Genomic DNA, 25,148 nt, shown 5'->3' with positions numbered 1-25,148 from the left:
CTTCACTGTTTTTTTTTTTTTTTTTTTTTTTTAATGTAATTCCTATTCTTTGTCCTTTATAGGTAAGATGTTTTGTTTGATCCTCTGGCTTCTTTCAGGATTTTCTCTCACTTGCTGTGTTCATATGCTTGAGTGTGGTATTTACTTACCTTCTTGGTGTTTTCTGATCTTTTGAGCTTTGCTGTTTATCTGTAATTTTGGAATATTTTTATTATTTCCCCAAATACTTCTTGTGTTCCTTGGTCTCTTTTTTATTCCTGGTATTCTCATTAAGGGTATAGTCTACCTTTTGTATTTGTCCTTCAGTTCCCTTTTTTTCTTTGTTTTTCAGTATGGGAAATTTCTGTAGACAGGCAGGCACTCTATCACTTAAGTCATGCCCTCAGCCCTTTTTGCTTTAGTTATTTTTCTCATAGGTCTCACATTTTTGCTCTAGCTGGCCTGAACCCCAACCTCTCCTTCCCCCATGCACATTGCGACAATGACAGATGCACACCACAATACCCAAGTTATTGGTTGAGATAGGGTCTTGCTAACTTTCTTTTTTTTTTTTTTTTTTTGCCCAGGCTGGTCTTGAACCATGACTGTCCTGATCTCTGAGTATAAGCATGAGCTGTCGCACCTAGTCCTCTGTGCACATAGCTTTAAGCTCGCTGATTCTTTCTTCTGCTGATGAGCCCATCAAAGGGTTTTTCTCATTTCCGTTGCCTTTTTTTTCTTTCGTTTTGTAGTACTGGGGTTTTTTTGAATTCAGGACCTCACACTAGCTAGGCAGGTGCTCTACCACTTGTGCCATACCCCCAGGTCTTTTTTCAAATAGTGTCTCACATTTATGCTGGGGTCAGCCTGGACTGTAATCCTCCTATTTATGTAACTGGGATGATAGGTGCATGTGGTTGAAATGGCATCTTATGAACTATGTGCCCAGGCTGGCTTCAAACTGTGATCCTCCGATTATGCCTCCCAAGTAGTTGATATTACAGGTGTGAGCCATAATGCCTGACTCTGTTACCTTTATTTTTTATTTTTAATTATTTTTTAGAGTGCCATCTCTCTGTTTGTATTACCCATCTTTTTTTATTAACACGTATTAATTGTGCACATTAATGGGTTTTGGTAGATTATTTTATATATGCATGTGGCATGTATTAGTCATATTCAGCCATCCTTCTTCCACCATCATCCTGCTTCCCAATCTCTATTTTAATCTGTTCTTGTTTCTAATCTTCTTTTTCCATTAGAACCCTTAGTGTATTAATTACACTTTTAATTCTCAATCTGAGTCCAGTTTGGATCTCTTCTTACATGCCATGTCTGGCGTCCAGTGTTTAGTGTTGGCTGAGATGCCTGAAATCCTGACTCCATTCAGGGCATTTGGAAGGGAGCTAGTCATGTGAGTATCTAGTGTGGGTATGACTTAATAACAGTTACTGAGCTTCCAGCTTTCCCAAAGGAAAGCGATACTGTTAACACAAACTAGACAAATTAATACAGCATAGTTCTACATGTGAGCCATTCATAACACTGACCACCTCTAACATTTTAAGAGCTCAGTGGCCAGAAGCTAGCCAAGGGCCATTAATTCAAACAAGCCCTTATTGGTACTATGCAAGGCTTCAGCAATTCAAGCCTTCTAAGTGTTAACTTTTTCTGCAAGCTAATCTTGCAGTTTAGAAATCAATGTTATAAATAAGGAAAGACTGACAGAAACTTGAACAAAGGAAAAGTATGCTCTGAATTATAAAAAAGCCAACAATACAAAGACATTACTTTTCGTAAATAAGAGTGATATGCAAATCAGTGTAAGTTATAATTAAAAAGTATTGAGACTTGAAGTCTTGGGACCAGCATAAATTGGTTTCCAGTAAAGAATAATCAGAAGATTTTTGTACTGAATACAAATACATATAATCTTTTTTTTATTGTTTTATTATTCATATGTGCATACAACGCTTGGGTCATTTCTCCCCCCACCCCCCACCCCCCTCCCTTACCTCCCACTCTGCTCCCTCTACCCCCAACCCCCTCAATACCCGGCAGAAACTATTTTGCCCTTATCTCTAATTTTGTTGAAGAGAGACTATAAGCAATAATAGGAAGGAACAAGGGGATTTACTAGTTGAGATAAGGATGGCTATACAGGGAGTTGACTCACATTAATTTCCTGTGTGTGTGTGTGTTACCTTCTAGGTTAATACTTTTTTAACTAACCTTTTCTCTAGTTCCTGGTCCCCTTCTCCTATTGGCCTCAGTTGCTTTTAAGGTATCTGCTTTAGTTTCTCTGCGTTAAGGGCAACAAATGCTAGCTAATTTTTTAGGTGTTTTACCTATCCTCACCCCACCCTTGTGTGCTCTCGCTTTTAACATGTGCTCAATGTCCAATCCCCTTGTTGTGTTTGCCCTTGATCTAATGTCCGCATATGAGGGAGAACATACGATTTTTGGTCTTTTGGGCCAGGCTAACCTCACTCAGAATGATGTTCTCCAATTCCATCCATTTACCAGCGAATGATAACATTTCATTCTTCTTCATGGCTGCATAAAATTCCATTGTGTATAGATACCACATTTTCTTGATCCATTCATCAGTAGTGGGCATCTTGGCTGTTTCCATAACTTGGCTATTGTGAATAGTGCCGCAATAAACATGGGTGTGCAGGTGCCTCTGGAGTAACCTGTGTCACAGTCTTTTGGGTATATCCCCAAGAGTGGTATTGCTGGATCAAATGTTAGATCAATGTTTAGCTTTTTAAGTAGCCTCCAAATTTTTTTCCAGAGTGGTTGTACTAGTTTACATTCCCACCAACAGTGTAAAAGGGTTCCTTTTTCCCCCGCATCCTCACCAACACCAGTTGTTGGTGGTGTTGCTAGTGATGACTATTCTAACAGGGGTGAGGTGGAATCTTAGTGTGTTTTTAATTTGCATTTCCTTTATTGCTAGAGATGGTGAGCATTTTTTCATGTGTATTTTGGACATTTGAATTTCTTCTTTTGAGAAAGTTCTGTTTAGTTCACTTGCCCATTTCTTTATTGGTTCATTAGTTTTGGGAGAATTTAGTTTTTTAAGTTCCCTATATATTCTGGTTATCAGTCCTTTGTCTGATGTGTAGCTGCCAAATATTTTCTCCCACTCTGTGGGTGTTCTCTTCAGTTTAGAGACCATTTCTTTTGATGAACAGAAGCTTTTTAGTTTTATGAGGTCCCATTTATCTATGCTATCTTTTAGTTGCTGTGCTGCTGGGGTTCCTTTGAGAAAGTTCTTACCTATACCTACTAACTCCAGAGTATTTCCTACTCTTTCCTGTAAAACTTTAGAGTTTGTGGTCTGATATTGAGATCCTTGATCCATTTTGAGTTAATATTGGTATAAGGTGATATACACGGATCTAGTTTCAGTTTTTTGCAGACTGCTAACCAGTTTTCCCAGCAGTTTTTGTTGAAGAGGCTTCTATTTCTCCATCGTATATTTTTAGCTCCTTTGTCAAAGACAAGTTGGTTATAGTTGTGTGGCTTCATATCTGGATCCTCTATTCTGTTCCACTGGTCTTCATGTCTGTTTTTGTGCCAGTACCATGCTGTTTTTATTGTTATTGCTTTGTAATATAGTTTGAAGTCAGGTATTGTGATACCTCCTGCATTGTTCTTTTGACTGAGTATTGCCTTGGCTATTCGTGGCCTCTTGTGTTTCCATATAAATTTAACAGTAGATTTTTCAATCTCTTTAATGAATGTCATTGGGATTTTGATGGGAATTGCATTAAACATGTAGATTACTTTTGGGAGTATAGACATTTTTACTATGTTGATTCTACCAATCCACGAGCATGGGAGAACTCTCCACTTTCTATAGTCTTCCTCAATCTCTTCAGAAGTGTATAGTTTTCCTTGTAAAGGTCATTAACATCTTTTGTTAGGTTTATACCTAGGTATTTGTTTTTTTTTTGAGGCTACTGTAAATGGAATTGTTTTCATACATTCTTTTTCAGTTTCCTCATTATTAGTGTATAGAAAAGCTAATGATTTTTCTATGTTGATTTTATATCCTGCTACCTTGCTGTAGCTATTGATGATGTCTAGAAGCTTCTGAGTAGAGTTTTTTGGGTCTTTATGGTATAGGATCATGTCGTCTGCAAATAGGCATATTTTGACAGTTATTTATCTATTTGTATTTCTTTTATTCCTTCTTCTTGCCTAATTGCTCTGGCTAGGAATTCCAGTACTATGTTGAATAGGAGTGGAGATAGTGGGCATCCTTGCCTGGTTCCTGATTTTAGAGGGAATGGTTTCAGTTTTTCTCCGTTAAGTATAATGCTGGCTGTAGGTTTGTCCTATATAGCTTTTATAATGTTTTGGAACTTTCCTTCTATTCCTAGTTTTCTTAGAGCTTTTATCATGAAATGGTGTTGGATCTTATCAAAGGCTTTTTCTGCATCTATTGAGATGATCAAGTGGTTTTTGTCTTTGCTTCTGTTAATGTGGTTTATTACGTTTATTGATTTTCGTATGTTGAACCACCCCTGCATCCCTGGGATGAATCCTACTTGGTCGTGGTGAATAATCTTTTTGATATGTTGTTGAATTCGGTTTGCCATTATTTTGTTTAGGATTTTTGCATCAATGTTCATTAAGGAGATTGGCCTATAGTTCTCCTTTTTGGAGGTGTCTTTGCCTGGTTTTGGGATAAGTGTAATACTGGTTTCATAAAATGTGATTGGCAGTTTTCCTTCCCTGTCTATTTCGTGGAACAGTTTAAGGAGGGTTGGTATCAGTTCTTCTTTAAAGGTCTGATAGAATTTAGCAGAGAATCCATGAGGTCCTGGACTTTTCTTTTTGGGGAGACTCTTGATTGCTGCTTCAATTTCATTTTGTGTTATAGATCTATTCAGTTTATTAATATCCTCTTGGTTCAGTTTTGGATGATCATATGTATCTAGAAATCCGTCCATTTCTTTAAAATTTTCAAATTTATTTGAATGTAAGTTCTCGAAGTAGTCTCTGATGATTTCCTGGACTTCCATGGTGTTTGTTGTTATCTCCCCTTTTGCATTCTTGATTCTACTAATATGGGTTTTTTCTCTCCTCATTTTAGTCAGGTTTGCCAGGGGTCTGTCGATCTTGTTTATTTTTTCAAAGAACCAACTTTTTGTTTCATTAATTCTTTGTATGGTTTTTTTGGTTTCTATTTCGTTGATTTCAGCTCTTATTTTTATTATTTCTCTCCTTGTATTTGTTTTGGGATTTGCTTGTTCTTGTTTTTCTAGGAGTTTGAGATGTATCATTAGGTCATTGATTTGGGATCTTTCAGTCTTTTTAATATATGTACTCATGGCTATAAACTTTCCTCTCAGGACTGCCTTTCCTGTGTCCCATAGGTTCTGGTAGGTTGTGTTTTCATTTTCATTGACTTCCAGGAACTTTTTAATTTCCTCTTTTATTTCATCAGTGATCCATTGTTCATCAAGTAATGAGTTATTTAGTTTCCAGCTGTTTCCTTTTTTGTGTCTTTACTTTTGTTGTTGAGTTCTAGTTTTTTTGCATTCTGATCAGATAGTATGCATGGTTTAATTTCTATTTTCTTATATTTGCTGAGGCTTGCTTTGTGCCATAGGATATGATCTATTTTGGAGAAGGTTCCATGGGCTGCTGAGAAGAATATATATTGTGTAGAGTTTGGATGGAATGTTCTGTAGACATCAACTAGGTCCATTTGATCTATGGTATATTTTAGATCTAGGATTTCTTTGTTGATTTTTTGTTTGGATGACTTATCTATTGATGATAATGGGGTGTTAAAGTCTCCCACAACCACTGTGTTGCAGTTTATATGCTTTTAGGTCTTTCAGGGTATGTTTGATGAAATTGAGTGCATTGACATTTGGTGCATAAAGGTTGATAATTATTATTTCCTTTTGGTCTATTTCCCGTTTTATTAGTATGGAATGTCCTTCTTTATCTCATTTGATTAATGTAGGTTTGAAGTCTACTTTGTCAGAGATAAGTATTGCTACTCCTGCCTGTTTTTGGGGGCCATTGGCTTGGTAAATCTTCTTCCACCTTTCTTCCTAAGCCTATGCTTATTTCTGTCGTTGAGATGGGTCTCCTGTGAGCAACAAATTCTTGAATCTTCCTTTTTAATCCATTTTGTCAAACGGTGCCTTTTGATGGGTGAATTAAGTCCGTTAACTTTAAGTGTTAGTACTGATAGGTATGTGGTGATTCCTGTCATTTAGTTGTTTTAGTTGTTTAAGATTTGATTGTGTATACCTAAGTTGAGGTTACTGTCTGCTTTCTTGCTTTTTCTTTTCCTGTGGTTTGGTGGTGCCTGTCTTTTCATGGTTAAGTTGGGTTTCACTTTCTGTGTGCAGAATCCCTTGAAGAATCTTTTGTAGTGGTGGCTTTTGTTCACATACTGTTTTAGTTTCTGCTTATCATGGAGACTTTCATTGCTCTGTCTATTTTGAATGATAGTTTTGCTGGGTAGAGTATCCTGGGGTTGAAGTTATTTTCATTCAGTGCCTGGAAGATCTTACCCCACACTCTTCTTGCTTTTAATGTTTTTGTTGAGAAGTCTGCTGGGGTTTTGATGGGCTTACCTTTGTATGTTATTTGTTTTTTCTCTTACAGCCTTCAACATTCTTTCCCTAGTTTCTGAACTTGTTGTTTTAATGATGACATGCCATTGGGTAGTTCTATTTTGATCTGACTGTTTGGTGTTGGAGGCCTCTTGCATCTCTATGGGAATATCTTTCTCTAGATTTGGGAAATTTTCTGTTACTATTTTGTTGAATATATTACGCATTCCCTTTGCTTACACCTCTTCTCCTTCTTCGATTCCCATGAATCTCACGTTTGGTCTTTTGATGGAGTTGGTGAGTTCTTGCATTTTCTCTTCACAGGTCTAGAGTTGTTTAATTAATAGTTCTTCAGTTTTTCCTTTAATTACCATTTCATCTTCTTCTGAGATTCTGTCTTCTGTTTGTTCTATTCTGTTGGATTGGCCTTCCATTTTGTTTTGCAATTCTGTTTCATTCTTTTTTTCTGAGGTTTTCCATATCCGGGGTGTTTTCCTCTTTAATGTTGTCTATTTTTGTCCTGAGTTCATTTATCTCTTTATTAATCATGTTTATACAGTGCTTCTATGGTTTTCTTTATTTCTTCTTTTGCTTTTTCAAATTCTCTATTTTTGTTGTCTTGGAATTTCTTGAGTGTCTCCTGTACATTTTGTTTGACCATATCCAGTATCATCTCTATAAAATTCTCATTGAGTACCTGTAGTATGTCTTCTTTTAAATTATTCTTATGGGCTTCATTGGGTTCTTTGGCATAGTTTATGTTCATTTTGTTCGAGTCTGGATCTGAGTATCTGTTTTCTTCATTCCCCTCTGGTTCCTGTACTAATTTTTTGCTGTGGGGAAACTGGTTTCCCTGTTTTTTCTGTCTTTCTGTCATTGTCTTTGGTGTTGTTACTGTCCCTGTACTGTGTGCAATTAAGTATTTTCTAGCTTGTAGTAATAACAATGGTGATATTTAGAATGGAATGGTGAGAGGAGATGGAACGCAAAGAAGTTAAAGAAAAAGGGAAAAAAATAAACAGACAAGTAGGAAAAAACAAAACAAAGAATGAAACAAAAAAGTTTCAAAGATATAAACAGGGAGCATTAGTGTACTAAGTGACAGTAAGCTGAACAGGCAGTAGAGAGACAGAGGATTGAAAATAAAAAATAAAAAAAATGAAGATAAGAATAAAAATAAAAAATAAGTAAATGAAAGAAAAAATATATATATTAAAATGAAACAAAATGAAAAATAGAAAAAAACCCTCAAAGTTCAAATGCAATGAAGTTTCAGTCTTAATAATGTTGGTGTCTGTTTCACCCTCCAGTTCTGGAGATGGTGCCTCAGTTGTTGTTCTCTAGTTGTCTCATCAAAGTGGATGCATAAAGTAGGACAAAACTGCACACACACACAAAAATAAACCCACAAAGTGTCCCAAGAGCAAATGCAATACAGTTTCAGTAAGTTTTTCAGCATGCAGGTGTAGTTCGGTTGTTTTCTCATCAAAGGTAGGGAGAGAGAAAAAAAAACAGTCTGGAGACAGTTCTGAGAATGGTATCTGCAGCTGTGGCTTGCCTGCCTACTGCTTTCAGTCTGCTGTTGCTGGAGGTGTTATTTATGCAGATCTCTGGGGTAAGCTTAACACTCACCTGGCCCTGCAGGCTTTGTTTACTCAGAGTTCTCCTGTGCCGGAGCCTCTGCTATAAGATTTCCCCTTTCCAAGCACACTGGGGGAGGTGACACTGCTCCTGCTTTCTCAGTCCTGCATGTTTGTTTACAGCTCACGTGGGTGGTGAGTCTTCCGCCCTCTCCTGTGGAGTTTTCCTCCCTCCACCACTCTCACAAGCTTTCCCACTCCTGGTTGCTGGGTGTGCGCCCTGCTCCCGCCAGATCCTCTTCGGTCAGCCCCAGCTTGTTATTTACAGTTCCGGGAAGGATTTCCCTCCCCCACTCTTCAGCGCTCAGTGTGCCCCACCCTCTTTGCAACATGTCTTTATTGCTCTTATTGCTTATTACTCAGTTTCTCTTTTTTCCCTGAGTGGAGGTTGGTCTGTCCAGGGGGCTATGCTGATCTGGCCCAGGGTTGTCTGTGGGAGTACCACGTACCGCTTAGCTCACCTTGTTCGCTTCTTCCCAAGCCGTGTGGGTGCGGGCGACTGGCGGCCACGGGGCCCGCCTGGTTTCTCCGTTTAACGTGAAGTGGAGATTCTCTGCGCCGGCTGGAAGTGTGGAGGGGTCAAAGTTTTGCCTCTTCTTGGTGGTTTTGCCTGCAAAGTGTGTCTCCAGCTTTTCTCCAAGATTTCACTGTAGGAGGCTCGCTTTCTGCTTCCTCCCTCTAGCCGTCATCTTGGAATTCACTACATATAATCTTTATAGAGGTTATTTTGACATTTCTAAAAATTCCATGTGCAAATATTCTTTAGCTAAGTTTTTCACTTTTGATGAATTTCTTATACAGGTAATTATTAAATAACCTACATTTGCAGCAGCAAAGATTGGAAAAAAATCTAAATGTTGTTAATAGGAGACTGGTTAACAAAATGTGGTACATCTGAGCCAAACTGTGAAGACATGTTTAATCTTAAGGATACATATTGCCACAGAATTGCATAATTTAGCCACAGTGTCATGTGCCAAAAAAAGCATTAACAGTTTATAGGAATAAAAATAGTCATTACTCAGATGTTTTATATGTGTTAGAAATATGGAACTCAAACTTCATGTGGCTTTGAGGTTCTCTATGTGTAAACACTTAAAACTATGAAAAATGTTTAGAGGATAGGATTTATTTTGGTATAACTCATGATTTCTCAGAGTGGGAAAAATTGGGGATGTAACTGTCAAGGAGCAATCTCTGTGGAATCTAGGAAGCACTATGAACCTTAGTAATTCATTATTTTGTTTTGTTTTGTTTCAAAGACAGATGCACATTATTCCATACTGTCACTCCTTCTGTGTCTGTCCGATTCTCCTTCAAACAGCAATTATGTGGAATCACCAAGAAATAAAGAAGTGGGTATGTTTACAGTTAGTTTAGAAGACAAATTGATTTTATTACTAGGCATTGAGATTTTTATTAACACTTGTAAAAATCTATGAAACCAAAGTATTTCTGTTTCTTTGGATGCAATTTCAAAATTTCACTTAAAATGTAAGTTCTGACTTGTGTAAGTTAAAACTATCTTCATTATAGAGAAAACTAACTTTTGAGAGTGAGTTAATTAAAATGTAAGAAGTATTCAAATACCAATTTATTAAGTGTTCCAATATTTTTGAAATTTTGTTTCCTGAATGTATTTTGAGCTTTGTTCAGAGTTTTTTTCTATAGTTGTGGTATTCTGGGTTTTTGTTTTTGCCTCCCCCTTAATGTTTATGGTTAAGCTAATGAGGTTCTTCTGTTATATTTTAGAAAAGAAAGATGATTTTGACTGGGGAAAATACTTGATGGAAGGTGAAGAAATTGACCTTGGTCCAAATGTAGACACACCAGTAAGTGGTAATGGTTTTGCCATTGAAAACATGACAAAGGTAATTTTAATGGTTCATTCTGCTCATAGAACATTTTAGCTAAAGTGGGAACACTCTTTGCTAAGTTATAATAGTTCATTATAGAAGAATTATTAAGATTCTGTACCATATCATTAGTTCCGGGAAATTGAGTGGGGCAAACACAGGTATCCCCTCAGGAGAAGTGATCTTGGGATTTTTTTACTACCTAAAATCATTCCATTCTTAGCCAGACACCAGTGGCTTACTCTATAATCCTAGCTACAGAGGAGGCAGAGATCAGGAGGTTTGAGGCTTAAAGCCAGCTTGGGGAAATAGTTCATGAAAACTTGTCTTGAAAATACCCAAAGCAAAAAAGGGCTGGTGGAACTGGCAGAGTAGCTCAAGTGGTAGAGTGCCTGCCTAGCAAGTGTGAGGCCCTGAGTTCCAACCCCTGTACCACCTAAAAAAGTTTGAGAACATGAAATCATACCCACTTAAGATAAATGACTTTAGGGGCTGAGTGAGAGGCTCAAGTGGTAGAGTGCCTGGTTAGCAAGCATGAGGCCCTGAGTTGAAACCCCACTACTGCCATAAAAACCAACCATCATTCCTAAGAAAACATATTTGGCCAGGAGCCTGTGGCACAAGCCTGCAATCCCAGTTATTCAGGAGGCAGAGATAAAGAGGATCGCAGTTCAAATAGTTTGCAAGACCCTATCTTGAAAAAACTCATCACAAAAAAAGGGCTGGTAGAGTGGCTCAAGGTGTACGCCCTGAGTTCAAACCCCAGGACCACAAATAAAAAAAGGCTGGTGAAGTGGCTTAAGTGGTAGAGCACCTGTCTAGGAAGCATGAGATCATGAGTTCAAACCCCAGTACTACCCACCCCGCAAAAAAAAAAAAAGAAAGGAAAAATCGTTCCATTCCTATAATAGACACTTTCAAGAGACTTAGGAAAAAGTTTCATTTGGCTTTTGCTTTTTTATCCATGTTGCTTGAAAACGTTTGCTTTTCTTGTGAAATTCTCCCAATCTTTAAGCCAAAATTGGTCTAATTGTGAATTGTTTCTAAGGGTAAGGTCTGTTTTTTTTTTTTTTTTTATATCAGAATTGGTCTGAAGAAAGTGAGGATGAGGATGTTCAACAGCCCTTGAGTAGGGAAGACTCTGGGATCCAGGTAGACAGGACTCCATTAGAAGAACAAGATCAAAACAGAAAAGTGGGGCCTCAAGTCAGCTGGAAAGGTATTGTGTGTGGCCAGGTGCTGGTGTTTTCTGACAGGAATCCCCTAAAGAATGGACAAGTTTTGAGATAAGTTTCATTGATCAGGGTTTTTTCTTTCTTTCTTCTTCTTTTTTAAAAAATATTTTATTGTATTTAATCAAATCTGTGAATTTTTCATGTGGTTAGTACGTGGGTCTTGAAAGTTTTCTCTAAAAAGACATTCCCCTGTATTTTTCTTTTGTTTGTTTAGTTATCACTTGCATTTTGATCCTTAGTGGCTACTGGGTCCATGAAGGTAGGGTAGAGGGTCCAGTTTGTTTTTCTCCCATCTCATGATCCTGTCTCCCCAGTGGCATCTAGGGTACAGTCCGTTCTTCCACACTGCTTTGTGGTTCCACCTTTATCACATGTCAGGTTCCCCCAGAAGTTTTCTCCACCTCCTGATAATGGCCTTAGATTTTTGAATACATCAGATTAGTCCACTGTGGGCAGAGCCCACCTGGTCCAGTCACTTCTCCAAACCCCCACTTCTGAATGGTGTAGTAGAGAGTCAGCTTTCAACAATGAGACTTTTGGAGGACACTTCATATCTAAATCATAGCAATTCCTTTTATTCCTTTTTTTCCAGTCTTTAATCATTAATAAGTGTTTTTATCATATGCTGTTCTTTTTCTCTTTTATTCTGTTACTACATCAATACATATATTTTTTTTCTTTTTAAAAAAGTACTCTTATTGTTGTTCTGGGGGTACATTGTGACATTTATAAAAGTTCTTACAATATATCCATTATTCTCCTGTATCCTCTTCCCCCTATTCCTGAAATAGTTTCAACAGGTCTCATTTTACCATTTACAAACATGAGTACATAATATTTCCACTATTGTGCCTGGCGGAGTGGCTCAAGTGATAGAGTTCCTGGCTAGCAAGGGTGAGTCCTGGAGTTCAAACCCTGGTGCCACCCACCCCTCCCCCAAAAAAGATAAATTTTCTGATATTGAGTCATCTTTGAATTCCTGAGCTAAACTTCCTTGACCATTCTGTTTTAATGTAGGATGTTTTATTGTTATTCTTTGATGAATTATCTTTATTAACATCTTTATCTGGTTTTACCATCAAAATTATATTAGCCTATAACATTTTAGTTAGCTTCTCTTTTTTCCAGAATAACATATAAAATAGAAATCATCTAGTTTATGACACTTAGTACAAGTCCTGCTGCTTTGAGAAGGTCTTTGGTTGCCATTACAATTTCTTTATTGTTTGTTTTACTATTCAGGTATACCATTTGTGTCTTTTAATGGTATGATCATTTTAAACTTGAGTGATTATAGCTGGACATAGTGATTCACACCTGTAATCCTAGCTGCTGAGGAAGGAGGTGGAGATCAGGAAGATTATGGTTCTTCACTAGCCCAGGCAAAACGTTCATGAGAACCCATTCCAGCTATTTGAGAAGCATAAATAGGAGGATCGTGGTCCCGGCCAGTCTGGTTATAAATGCAAGGCCCTAATGACAAATGCCTATTAGAGAGAAGGGCAGTTGACGATGTGGCTCAAGTGATACAGCACCTGCCTGGCCCTGAGTTTAAAATCCAGTAATAATAGATAGGTCAATATATAAATTTGAGCAGTTGGTTTTTACTTTCTAGCTGATAACATTTAATTAAATATTTTTTGTGTATTTCTATGTATGGTTTGAAAGAAAATACAGAAGTATTAAGTAGCTTTTAAGAAGCCATTTCAGGTGTATATTTGAATGGAGTCTTAAGTCCAAATACTTTGGCCAACAATTTTTTTGTTAACTGTTTGTGATGATGAATCTTAATTGCCTACTTCATTGGATTGAGAAACACCTAAGAGATTAGTAAAGTATACCTTTGGTGTGTGTGTGAGGGTGTTTCCAGAGACATTAGATCTTGAGAGTGCTGACTTAGTGAATAGATGAAACCCTAGATGGATTCATAGCACATTGGCATTATTGAATGGTGGTGGAGAGTAGGAAGAAGTAGGTTACTGGGACATGTCCTTGGAGACTGTGTGTTGCCCTGGACTCTTCCTGTATTCCCTTTCTCTGCTCCCTGCCCATCATGATATAAACTGCTCTGCCATACTCTGATGGACTGAAGCCTCTGAACCTGTAAGCAGAAATTAATAACGCCTCCTTTTAAGTTGTTTTCAGGTGCCCTGGGTTTAATCCCTACTACTGCCAAAAGAAAAAAAAATTGTTTTCAGTCATTTTTGTTACAGCAATGCAAAAGTAACTGATACACTATTGTAATTAAACCTTATTACATATCCTTCCAGCAGATGAGCCAGATGGCCGAAGCTGGTTGGAACAGCATGTGGTCCACCAGTACTGGACAACCAGGCCTTCTCGGATTCCTCATAGTTTACATTTGCACTCCAATTTAGCTGCTGTCTGGTAAGAAATTGAACTTTTCTTATAATGAAATGATAGAAGACAGTTTGATGGTAAAACATTTGGCTTTGGCTTGTTATTTAAGCCATATCATTTTCTTGAAATGTAAGCTTCTTATTTTAAACAATTTCAATTGAACACATACACATCCACCCCTTGATGGGGAATCTAGCCATGGCCTTCCACATGTTGAGCAAGTACTCTACTGCTGAGCTAAGCCCTAGTCCATTCAAACAATTTTTAATTAGTTATTATTTAAAATATCCAAACAATGATTTAATTGTACTATATATTGTTATTTTTAACTTTAATGGATTGGTATATATTAGCCCATTATTTAATTTATGTTTTAGTGCACTCATTATAAAAAGACATTTACTGTTTTCCATAACACACTGCATAGTTTTAAACATTTGCCTACCTACGGGGAGAGGACAATTGGAATTTCTTGGAGATGCTTCTCTGAGAGTATTCAATGAGTGTGTGAAAATTAATACAGAGGACAATAAAGGCATGTATTACGTTTATTGCTGACTCTTTAAGTTAGCATAAAATTGCACATATTCATCAAGACAAGTAATTTTACCTAGTTAGAAATTTTTTCTGTTGACCTTTGATGTTTGGTATTTAATAGGGAGCAGCACCTGTATAGCAGTGATCCATTGTATGTTCCAGATGAAAGGGTTTTTGTTACTGAGACACAGGTTATTCGAGAAACTCTATGGTAAGACCTATTAATCTAATTAATAGTCTGGAAGACTTTACTAGTAAAAACTAAAACTTTTCATAAAGGAAAGTTTCCATGTGTTTCCATGTGCAAACTAGAAATAGGCCATTAAGAACAAAGTTCTTAATGACTTCTGACTTTTGACTGTAGTGATTGGGAGGTTTTGATAATACTTGCTTCTTTTCCATTTTCAGTAATTTAATATATAATTTTGTTGGATTAGACCATCCCTTTTTTAATATCTGAGTTCAAATCAAGGTTTGCTCTGACTGCTTTTACTAGAAAGAGTGTATTGATAAGAGTTGCCTGAGACACAGGCACTGGGAATTAATGCAGTGTGTAGCACTGTTATTGCTGAGCTCCGGGTCCTGTGCCCTCACAGTGAATTGTGGTACTGACATTCTGATAGTGTTAGACATTGGATGGTCTCTTTGGGTTGTCAAGTACATGGGGGAGGTGCTTTGATAACACTGTGTTGGACTTCTTTCTAAGATGATGTTGAAATATCTTGACTCTTGAAGTGAAGATGAAAATATGGATATCTTTGACTTTCTTGTCATCCCACTTGTTTTGTCCCCTAGTTTTCGATCTTCAATAAAAATTTTTTAAGCATACTGCAATGGCTGTTTTTCTAGACTTAAAGTACATTCATATTTTCATTTCATTTCAGGTTACTTTCTGGGGTTAAAAAGCTCTTTATATTTCAGTTGATAGATGGGAAAGTAACTGTGAGAAACAATATTGTAGTAACCCATTTGACACACGTAAGTTATTTGAATTTATTGTAACTAAATAATAAGATTTATATAAATGGTGGCAATATAACTTTAGAACATTTTACAATATTAAAGTTAATTATTAAATATAGTTAAGATCTAAGAAGTAAAATCATGTATCTTTACAGTACTTAGACAACTCCTTAATATTGTTTATTACTAATTTTGATTTGTGTTCTCTGATCTTTTTTCTTTCATTTTGTTCTGGGAAAGCTGTTCACTGTAATTGTTTTTGTCTACAGTTTATGTGTACTTTCAAAAAATATAAGTCACTAGTCTATATTATGTAGAAATTAATGCTCATTGTTTCCTGAGTACAAAACTAAATATTCATCATTATATTAACTTTGTCTTCTACTAGTGTTTAAAACTAGTATTTAAAAATAATATTTTACAGTGAATTCAAATGTTTAGTAAAGGCTAGCGTAAAATAATTGTGCTTTGCTTCAATTGTAGAGCTGTTTACGATCTGTGCTGGAACAAATAGCAGTGTATGGACAGGTTGTGTTTCGACTTCAGGAGTTCATCGATGAAGTCATGGGACACAGCTCTGAAAGCCTCCTACCTGGAAATGGTTGTGTACCCAAGAAGTCAACTGAAGCTCCCTTTAGAACCTATCAGGCTTTCATGTGGGCCCTTTACAAATATTTCATTAGCTTCAAAGAGGAGCTTGCAGAAATTGAGAAGTGCATCATCAATAATGGTATTTAAATGTTCTTTATTTCATAAGATACATAACTCATACTTGAATTCCATTGAAATTGTCCATTGATAGAAGATGCCAAAATTACAGGCTGAGCATGGTGGGGCTTTCTGTAATGCATGTGGGGGGTACTGAGGTCAAAGAGTGGCCCCAGGCCAAAACACAAAGCCCTACCTGAAAAAGGGGGCTGGGGCTCAAATGGACAGAAGAAAGGGAGGGAGGAAGGATAAAGGGAACTACAAGGCAAATAGGTAATTCTTATGGATGTCATATTTTGAGTTATTTTAAATTTATATTTTTAAGCCACTCATAGTTCTAAAAATCCAACATGTATAGAACATATACAGTGAAAATTCTTCCTCCTGATTTAGTTCCCAAGCCAGTCAGTTACTCTCCCCAGAGGCAGACTGAGTCCTTAGCTCTTGTACATACTTCCAGAAATACACAGATATACCCAGGTAATGCACAGACATAAACACATACCTGATAGTCACTGCACTACCCTCTTTAAGTTAGTTTCCGATTTAAACTTTGAGGATTATACCATCCAATTACATGAGACCTTCCTCATACCTTTTTTTCAGTACCAGGGTTTGAATTCAGGACCTCTCTCTTGCTAGACAGGCTACTGTTAACACTTGAGCTACTGTGTGTTAACACTGTATTGCTTGCTATATCATACTCCAGTTTTCCTTGATGGGTATTTAGATTGTTTCCAGCCTTTTGCTGTTCGCAACAGAACTTGAGTGGTAACCACTTACACATTTCAATAATTACATGCATGCAACATGTTTTATGTGGAGCAGATTCTTAAAAATGGAATTACTGTGTCAAACATTAAGTATGTGATGGCATGTGGAATTCTGCTAGATTTTGCCATGTTACTCTTCAGGGAGGTACAGATACTCTTTATATTCTTGTCAGCATTGTATACGCAGATGTGTTTCCTCGCACTCCACCAACAGTGTGTTATCAAACTTTTTGGTCTTTGCCAATATGACAAGTATAAAACAGTCAACCAGTGTAGTTCCCCCTTTTATTTTCATCTACTGCAAAGAGTAGTACAAAGAGGTCCTGTGTCCCCATCACCCTATTTCCCCAGTGGTGAAACCTTACATGATTACATATAAGGTCACAACTGGGAAAGTGACATGGTACTACACAGTAGCAAGATTGCAGACCCCCAACAGTGGTTTCACCAGTATTACTTGATCTGGGCAGGGGGCATATATAATATCTTCAGAATCTTTGCCATTTTATTACTTGTATAGATACTTATAATTACTTCCATGTTCAGTTTATGGAGCCATGCTGCCTTTGCTGGAAACTTGCTTGAGCCACCCCTTTGTATGTAGTCATAATTTCCCCTGTCCCCTTACTAAAACAGTGGCCCATGGTAGGGGAGGTTTTCTTTAACTTGTATAGCTTTAGTTTGTATTTTTTATTATAGGTGAAAATCAGTGTCTTTAAGAATCATTGTCTTTCCTTTTCTGTGAGCAGTCAGTTCCTTTATACATTATTTTTCTGCCAAGTTTTTCTCCTTGACTTGGAGTTCTTTCTTCCTTAGTGAAATTAGCTTCTTGTGATGTAAGTTTAAAATTCACCTCCCTCCGTTTGACCATGTCTTTCCATAAGTCAAGGTAGTAACTTAGCATTGTCAGCATTTATATCACATTTTGGATACATAAATTTTTCCTTGCAGTTGACACTGATTTATTGATGTTTACAGATATCACGATAACTCTTGCAACAGTGGTGGACAAGTTGTCACCTCGCTTGGCTCAGCTCAAGGTTCTGCACAAGGTGTTTAGTACCGGAGTAGCAGAAGTACCACCAGACACTCGGAATGTTGTTCGGGCATCTCACCTACTCAACACCCTGTACAAGGCCATTCTTGAATATGACAGTGTTGGCGAAGCCTCTGAGCAAACTGTATGTGGAACTCTCTGCTTGGTGTAAAATGAATGGTGGATGTGATGGATAACCTGTCATAATTCTTTGTTAAATAATGCTTAAATCATGATGTAGCAAGTCAGAGTTTTAAAATTAGCTTTTAAATTAAGATCACTGGAACAAAGAGGCAAGACAAAGCAAGTTGTGAAAAATACCCAGCTGGGTTACATAGCTATTTACAATAACCCTTCTCTACATGAAAACACAGGTTTGGGGTATGAGATACCTAATTTAGTCACATTCATAGAAAGAGTGTAATGGTGAGTACTGGGGTAGGGGAAGGGAATGGGAAGTTGTTCCATGGGTGCAGGGTACAGAGTTTCAGTGTTACATTGTAAAAAATTCTGGAGATCTTTTTCACAACATTGTGAATGTATTTAATACCTTTGAACATACACTTAAAATGGTTAAGGTGGTACTGGGTTTGATGGCTCATGTCTGCAATCGTAGCACTTGAGACACAAAGGTAGGAGGATTGCAAATTTGAGGCTAGCCTCAAACTTTCCTCAAAAAAAGGTTTAAGATGGCAAATTTAATTATATATATATTTACTTACCATAAGTTTTTAAAAAGTACAAACTAACTAGATTACAATCTAGAAAGCTCTAGATTTTATTTAGGTGTGTATTCTAGGTGTGCTTCTGTTTTCTTGCCATTTCAGTATAAAGAAGATTGGTTTCTTTCAATGGTGCAGTTTTTTTCCCTACTGAGAGTTATAGGAGAATGAAATCCTTTCCTTTGTCCTCATGGCATTTTGTTAGTGGTACTGTATAGATAGTGTGGCCATACCCATTGCCTGGGCTGTCCCAGTTTGTGCCTGTGTCTCTGTGATTTTCATGATCAGGAGGTTGCTAGAATGAATGGCAAACAATGTATTTACTTTGTTTCAAAAATATATAAAAATGCAATCACTTTTTAACAACCATGTTGGTAATGTTTAAACCTCATCTTAACCTAGTGATAGGAACTTTGAGTGGTGACCATGCATGTCCTCATCTTTAGGTTTCCCTCCTGTTCTCTCTCTGGGTGGAAACAGTGCGGCCCTACCTGCAGACTGTGGATGAGTGGATTGTGCATGGGCACCTGTGGGACAGCGCCAAGGAATTCATCATACAGAGGTGAGGCTGTGCATGGAGTGCAGGCATGGTGACATCACTTATTTGATCCTTTGTCAAATTTAAGTGTTTCATGTGTGGTACTGAGGAGCACTGTTCAAACAACAGATCTGTGTTGCCAGTATAGCATAGGCATACTGTGTTGCATCTTTATAGACGATGTCAGGTACCACTCAATTAAAAATATCTTTGTCCAAGTTTTATGTCAGTTTATAGCTTTTCATAGTAAATTATATTTTTAATTAAAGTATACACTGCTTCCCATAAGATGATTTGGATGATATCAAATGGTTACATCTATTCCCATTAAAAATTATCAATAAGGGTGCAAAGCCGTAGTCCTGAAAAAAAGAAAAAAAATTTCAATTAGATATGAAGATAGTACAGGGTATGCCTCTAATATATTTATTTTTTGGAATAAGCTAATTTTTTTTATCCTCAGCACAGTATTTAATAAAACTATTAAAGAAAACCTTAGTTCATTTATGATAATTCCCCTTCTGTTTAGATATGGTTTCTAAACAGAATCATACAAAACTGCAGTGGACAACTGTTTTTATACTTTTTAACTTAGTGTTCAGTTCTGTAGCTTGTTGAGATGAATGCTTTCTATCAATAGTATTGAAATACTTAGGAAAGGGAACTTTGAAGTCTTTACAGCCTGGAAAAGTAAGACATGCTTGTGTGGATTCCTTCAACTGAATCTTGTGTCTGTCCTTTTAATCAGTCTCACATAAGAATTTTCATGAAAATGGGATTCTGACTGTTCTGAGGTGATGAGTGTCCATCGTTTCATTGTTAAAAGGCATCCAGTTATTAAACTATGAGGAGCACAGTGGTGGAGAACGTGTTTTAGATGCATAAGGCCCTGAGTCCAATCTCCAGAAAAAAAAAGAAAAAAAATAAGAATCTGTATGGGAGAAAAAAGGTAGCGAACCCTGAAAATTACTTTCAGAGGAGGTCATAAAATGGGCAGACTTTCATTCTTCTTCTAAAGACCAAATTAACCTTATTTTATTTAATTCCAATTCTGGAAATCATTTCCACTTAAATTTTGCCTCTACCATTCAAAGTATTTATCTATGGTGCTTTTCTATGTCAAATTGAGATCAGAGAAAAATTGCTCTATTTTGCCTGAAAATTGCTTCATCCTACTAGTTATTGATATAACTGTGTTTTGGAATGTCTCTAGCCTAAGCTAGAACCATGTGTTCTATGTTTTCAGGGAAGATAAAGTTTAAAATTCTTTTGAATCTCCATAGGAACAAAAATGTTCCAGTAAATCATAGAGACTTTTGGTATGCAACTTACACATTGTATAGTGTATCAGAAAAGACAGAAAATGAAGAAAAAATGAGTGACAATGCCAGTGCGAGTTCTGGCAGTGACCAAGGCCCCTCCAGTAGGCAGCACACCATGGTGTCTTTCCTCAAGCCTGTCCTGAAGCAGATCATAATGGCTGGAAAGTCGATGCAGCTGCTGAAGAACCTGAGGTGTGCAGAGAGCACCGCATGCCAGGCGGCAGCCAGAGGTAATCCTTCCCTTCCCTTCTTTACATGTTGTCCTCAGCCTGGGGTTGACAGCAGTAGTTCACTCTGTCATCCTGAGGTACCTAATTATTTTGTAACTTGAAGGTGATCAGCCTTTTACTTTAATGGAAATTATCACTATGATTGGATGAGTAATCATGCTGCTTTTGATTGATAAAACAGTTGTCTTCATTGGAAACCTTTAGCATGGTGTTTGGAAAGGCAATGATAAGTTCCACATTCATTTTTGTCACTCAGTTCTGTAGGACTGATCCTTTAAAAAATGCTGTGGCATTTCTTAATTGGTGCAATTTTTAGTTCTTGAGGACAGTGGGCCCTGGCAGTTATTAACATATTAATTACCATGTCTACGTTAAATAATATTTTTCCTTTGTGGAATATTTCCTTTTAAACTGAATACTAAACTGTAATGAGCTTTCCAAGGCCACTGTTGGCTGTGCAGTGTTTTTTCCAATGAAATTTGATCTTAGATATCTAATTATAATATATGCAGTATGGTATATATACTGCATATATATTAACTTTCAACTGCTCTGCTTTAGGTATTACTCTATGGCTTATACCTTGTATTTAACCCTCAACTTTGCAGTTAACAGAGGATACAAAATGTTGACTTTGCTCACTATAAAGGAAAAAGAAACAGAGATTAGACCTTCATAAATCAAATATTAGGCTTTATTAAAATTAAATTATGAATTTGAAAATGAGCCAAACATTTGTATGCACATATGAATAAAAGAAAAAATACATAAATCTATGAGGATAGGGACAAAAAAATAAATAAATAAAATGAAATTGATTCCTATTTGTTAACTTGACTTAGGAGATCATAATTCATCTTACATACTGTGTTTCAGATGCAGAAAGAAAAAGCTTACACACACTCTTTTTGGAATCTGTACAGTCACGTCTTCGACATGGAGAAGACTCCACTCCACAGGTCCTTTCTGAGCCACAGGCAGCCAGAAAGAACCTAACGAAGATGCAGTCCATTGCTGGAAGGCATCTTGAGCTGGATGACGCACAAGACCCACTGTTGGCCATTAACTTTACAAGGTGATACATACAGACCTGCAAAATTTTCAATGGTTGAGATGGCAACATCAGTGCAATGTTTAGTTAAACTGTTTATTTCTGACAGATAGGGCTTTCCAGCCTTAAAATAACAACAACAACAAAAACCCTGTCCTTTCTAATAAACAAAATACAAGAAGATGTTATGTTCACATATTTCAGGTGTATAATTTTGCCTTCAGGCCCGTGGAAGGGCTGTTGTTCATTCAGAATATGCTCCTGAAAGTCTGTGTAGGCATAAGACACAAAACTGAGTCAGAGTCCACCTCTGGGCTTAGGATGCTTTTAGCCATTTAGCCCCAGTGGAATAAACTGTTAATGCCCACATGGTGACATATTATCTGATGGCCAACATTAACCATGTGCACCTAATAAGAGGACCAACTCCAGTACCTGGCCCTAAAGGCAGCAGCAACTCTGATAGGGTGTTTTAGGGAGAAAGGTTTCCTCTTTTTGTAATAATGAATAATTTTAAGACTAAAGGTAATAATGAGACTCTGGTAGAGCACCTGCCTAGCAAGTGTGAGGCCCTGAGTTCAAATCCTAGTGTTTGTTTCATTGTTGTGACCTGCCCAAAAAAAAAAAGAAAAATTGGACTCTGGGGTTTTGGTTTAAGAGAATTCTGTTAATACCAGTTCATATAAAGAAGGCTCACATTTTTATCTTAAAGGTTGTATTTGGAGCAGAGTGATTTTCATGAGAAGTTTGCTGGTGGTGATGTATGTGTAGACAGATCGTCAGAATCTGTGACTTGCCAGACTTTTGAATTAACTTTGAGATCTTGCCTCTATCCTCATATTGATAAGCAGTACCTACATTGCTGTGGAAATCTCATGCAAACTCTTAAAAAAGATTACAGGTAAAAAGGAGTAATTTAGTTTTAAAAGTAATCAGTAGTTGATTTAAGAACAGTTGGATTGGGGGTAGGATGCTGGGGATCAAACCTAGGACTTTTTGCAAAGTTATTTTAAAATTCTGTATTTCAAGTTAATTAGAGTAGGGAATAAATATGTAGTAGACAACATTAAGAAGACTGATTAACCATTAATGTTTTCTTTAAGTGTGTTGTGAAGTTTAATTCTTTGAGAATCTATCCCCAATTTTTTTAAATGCCCAACATAAATTTTACTGTCAGAAGAAAAATAGGAAATTACTTGATAATCGATACCTAGCTCCTGAAACTATAGCATATCCATATCCATAAGTGACCCCTGTGAAGTTCATAGAAATTAGGTTGTTACAGAATTTTAGATAACAAAAACTGACTTTATAACTTAAAAAGCAAGTCATGGGTTGGGGGTGTGGCTCAAGTGGTACAGTGCCTGTCTAGCAAGTGTGAGTACCCCAGGACTCACATAACATGGTAGATTTTTTTTTTTTAAAAGCATAGAAAAAAACAGCTGGAGTGAAATGTTCCAAATAGTACCAGTGGATGTTAGGATTTGATTAATTTTTTGTTTGTTTCATTTTTGTGACCTTGTCCAATTTTCTATAATGTTATAGAAAAATATATTACTTGTTTCTGGTTATTAAAGGATAACATATCCTATTTTTATTATTGAAGAAGTTTTATTATTGGAAAAATCTTTAAGTCTTTAGTTTTCTAACATTAGTAAGTGTCCACTTTAAACATAGCAGTGCACATACCTGGCACTGGTCAGGAACCCAACCTCATAGCTTAAAAGACTTTTTGTCACTTCTCTTCTCTTCATTCAGGTTGATAGAGTACTTGCAGGCCATGAGAAATTTTTTCTTAATGGAAGGTGGAGATACCATGTATGACTTCTGCACATCAATTTTTGATAAAATAAGAGAAAAGGAAACCTGGCAGAATGCATCTTTTCTAAACGTCCAACTCCAAGAAGCAGTAGGACAGCGCTATCCTGAAGATAGTTCACGGTAACATATGGGCAGCACCTTTGACTTTAAGTTGTATAAAGTAGGGTCAGGTGTGATGGCTTACCTCTGTAATCCCAGCTACTTGGGAGGCAGAGATTAGGAGGATTGCATTCAAGGTCAAGAGAAAAGTTAGTGTCTCAAAATAAGTCATACGTGGTGATATATATCTGTCATCCCAGCTACACAGGAGGCAGAGGTAGGATTGTGGGCCAGGGCCAGTCCAGGCAAAAGTACAAGACCCTATCTAAAAAATAACTAAAGCACAAAGGGCGGGGGGCATCGACCAAGTGGTTGTAAGGCCCTAAGTTCAAACCCCAGTACTGCCAAAAAGAAAAACAAGTATAAAGTAAGCCATGTGCCAAGAAATGACCTGTGAATTTTTCATATGTTATCTTACTTGGTCTTCATATTAGCCCTATGAATTTCAATAATTATTTTTAAATTAGAAAATCAAAGCCAGGCATGGTGGTATATACTAGCTCCCAGCTTCTTGGGAGGCTGAAGCAGGGGAATCTCTTGAGCCCAAGAGTTTGAGGCCAACCTGGGCAGCATAGTGAGACCCTGTCTCAAATCAAAAAAAAAAAACAAAATGAAAGCAAATTGAGATAGTGGGTAGCTTTCCCTACTGAGTGAGAGATGATTTGATGGACCGTCCAGCCTGTCAGAATCTGGTGGCTTCCCTCGTAGGCCTTGTGTACTGCTGCTGAACTTAACATTCCTGCCCCCTCAGGGATATCCCTGTCTTCCCAGGGCTGCCTCAGCTCTCCTGACTGTCTGTCTCTCAGCCTCACTTCCTCCCATCACAAGGGACCTGGCCTGCACAGAATGACCTCTACTACTCATGCTCTCCTGGGTACCTCACACCAGTTGGGCCACATTAGGTCTCACAAGGAAGGGAGATTTCTTACTGTTTGGCTTAATTTTCCCGACCTCATGTTTAAGATGCATCGCACCATGTTCTCTTTCCTACCTTGCTGCACATTTCAGGGATTGGAAATCATTCTGGCTTCCTCAAATGCTTTCTTCCTCCATCCTCCAATGGCATATCCTCCTTTTTGTGGCCTGGTGTTGGTCTCCTCACTTATTGCTACCCCGTTTCCTCTGTACTGTGAAGGTGACTTTGGAGGGGGTGAGATCAGCCTTATGTCACCTGCTTAGCATAGCACCTGAAAAAGTAGTAGTTGCTTGCTAACTATATCACTTAATGAATGTGACATAATAGACTGTTCAGCACTAAAATAATCCTGACTAGTGCCTGTGGGTGGAATGACTCAGCTAATTTACGATCACACATTGTCCTTACTTCTCTGGTATTAAGGTTAACTCCCCACTTTAAACCTTCCATGGTGAGTATCCAGGTATCATCTTCTAGTAGCTCTGTAGAGCTGTGGAGAGTCAACACTTCTCAACACCCCCAGCTATTCTGAGAACTAAACAAGATAAGGACACTTATGTGCCTGAGTAATGCCTGACACATGGACATTTCTGTTTTCTGTGTTGCATTCTTACAGGAATCATATCAAATAGATTTAAAAACAAAATTAAAATTAATAGGAATGCATGGGAAAAGCAGCATGCAACACCCTGCTGCAAAGAGACCCTTTCTTCTGCTCAGGCTGTGAAATGGGCCAGTGCTCAGGAGGCCACTCTTCCCATCCTCTCC

The 25,148-nt window shown here is 37.4% G+C and overlaps 1 protein-coding gene across 9 annotated transcripts in view; it reads left to right on the top strand.

Annotated features, from left to right (window-relative positions):
* LOC109680757 (gamma-tubulin complex component 5) overlaps positions 1 to 25,148 on the top strand; it is a 54,353-nt gene that overhangs the window by 11,536 nt on the left and 17,669 nt on the right. For 3 of the 9 annotated variants that reach the window (XM_074061899.1, XM_074061894.1, XM_074061901.1), the window contains exons 4-16: positions 9,475 to 9,571; positions 9,965 to 10,083; positions 11,152 to 11,287; positions 13,574 to 13,691; positions 14,323 to 14,412; positions 15,086 to 15,179; positions 15,648 to 15,894; positions 17,624 to 17,826; positions 18,850 to 18,965; positions 20,225 to 20,493; positions 21,370 to 21,568; positions 22,257 to 22,445; positions 23,303 to 23,485. In XM_074061899.1, the coding sequence (XP_073918000.1) occupies positions 9,475 to 9,571; positions 9,965 to 10,083; positions 11,152 to 11,287; positions 13,574 to 13,691; positions 14,323 to 14,412; positions 15,086 to 15,179; positions 15,648 to 15,894; positions 17,624 to 17,826; positions 18,850 to 18,965; positions 20,225 to 20,493; positions 21,370 to 21,568; positions 22,257 to 22,445; positions 23,303 to 23,485 (2,060 nt within the window). Of the gene's footprint in view, positions 1 to 9,470; positions 9,572 to 9,964; positions 10,084 to 11,151; positions 11,288 to 13,573; positions 13,692 to 14,322; positions 14,413 to 15,085; positions 15,180 to 15,647; positions 15,895 to 17,623; positions 17,827 to 18,849; positions 18,966 to 20,224; positions 20,494 to 21,369; positions 21,569 to 22,256; positions 22,446 to 23,302; positions 23,486 to 25,148 lie in introns of those variants that run through there. The other 6 variants (XM_074061897.1, XM_074061896.1, XM_074061895.1 and 3 more) reach the window with 6 other exon arrangements.

This window comes from Castor canadensis, chromosome 19, assembly GCF_047511655.1.
Source record: "Castor canadensis chromosome 19, mCasCan1.hap1v2, whole genome shotgun sequence".
NCBI lineage: Eukaryota > Metazoa > Chordata > Mammalia > Rodentia > Castoridae > Castor > Castor canadensis.
The sequence above is the reverse complement of the archived record's forward strand: the minus strand, read 5'-3'. Positions and strand labels throughout refer to the sequence as shown.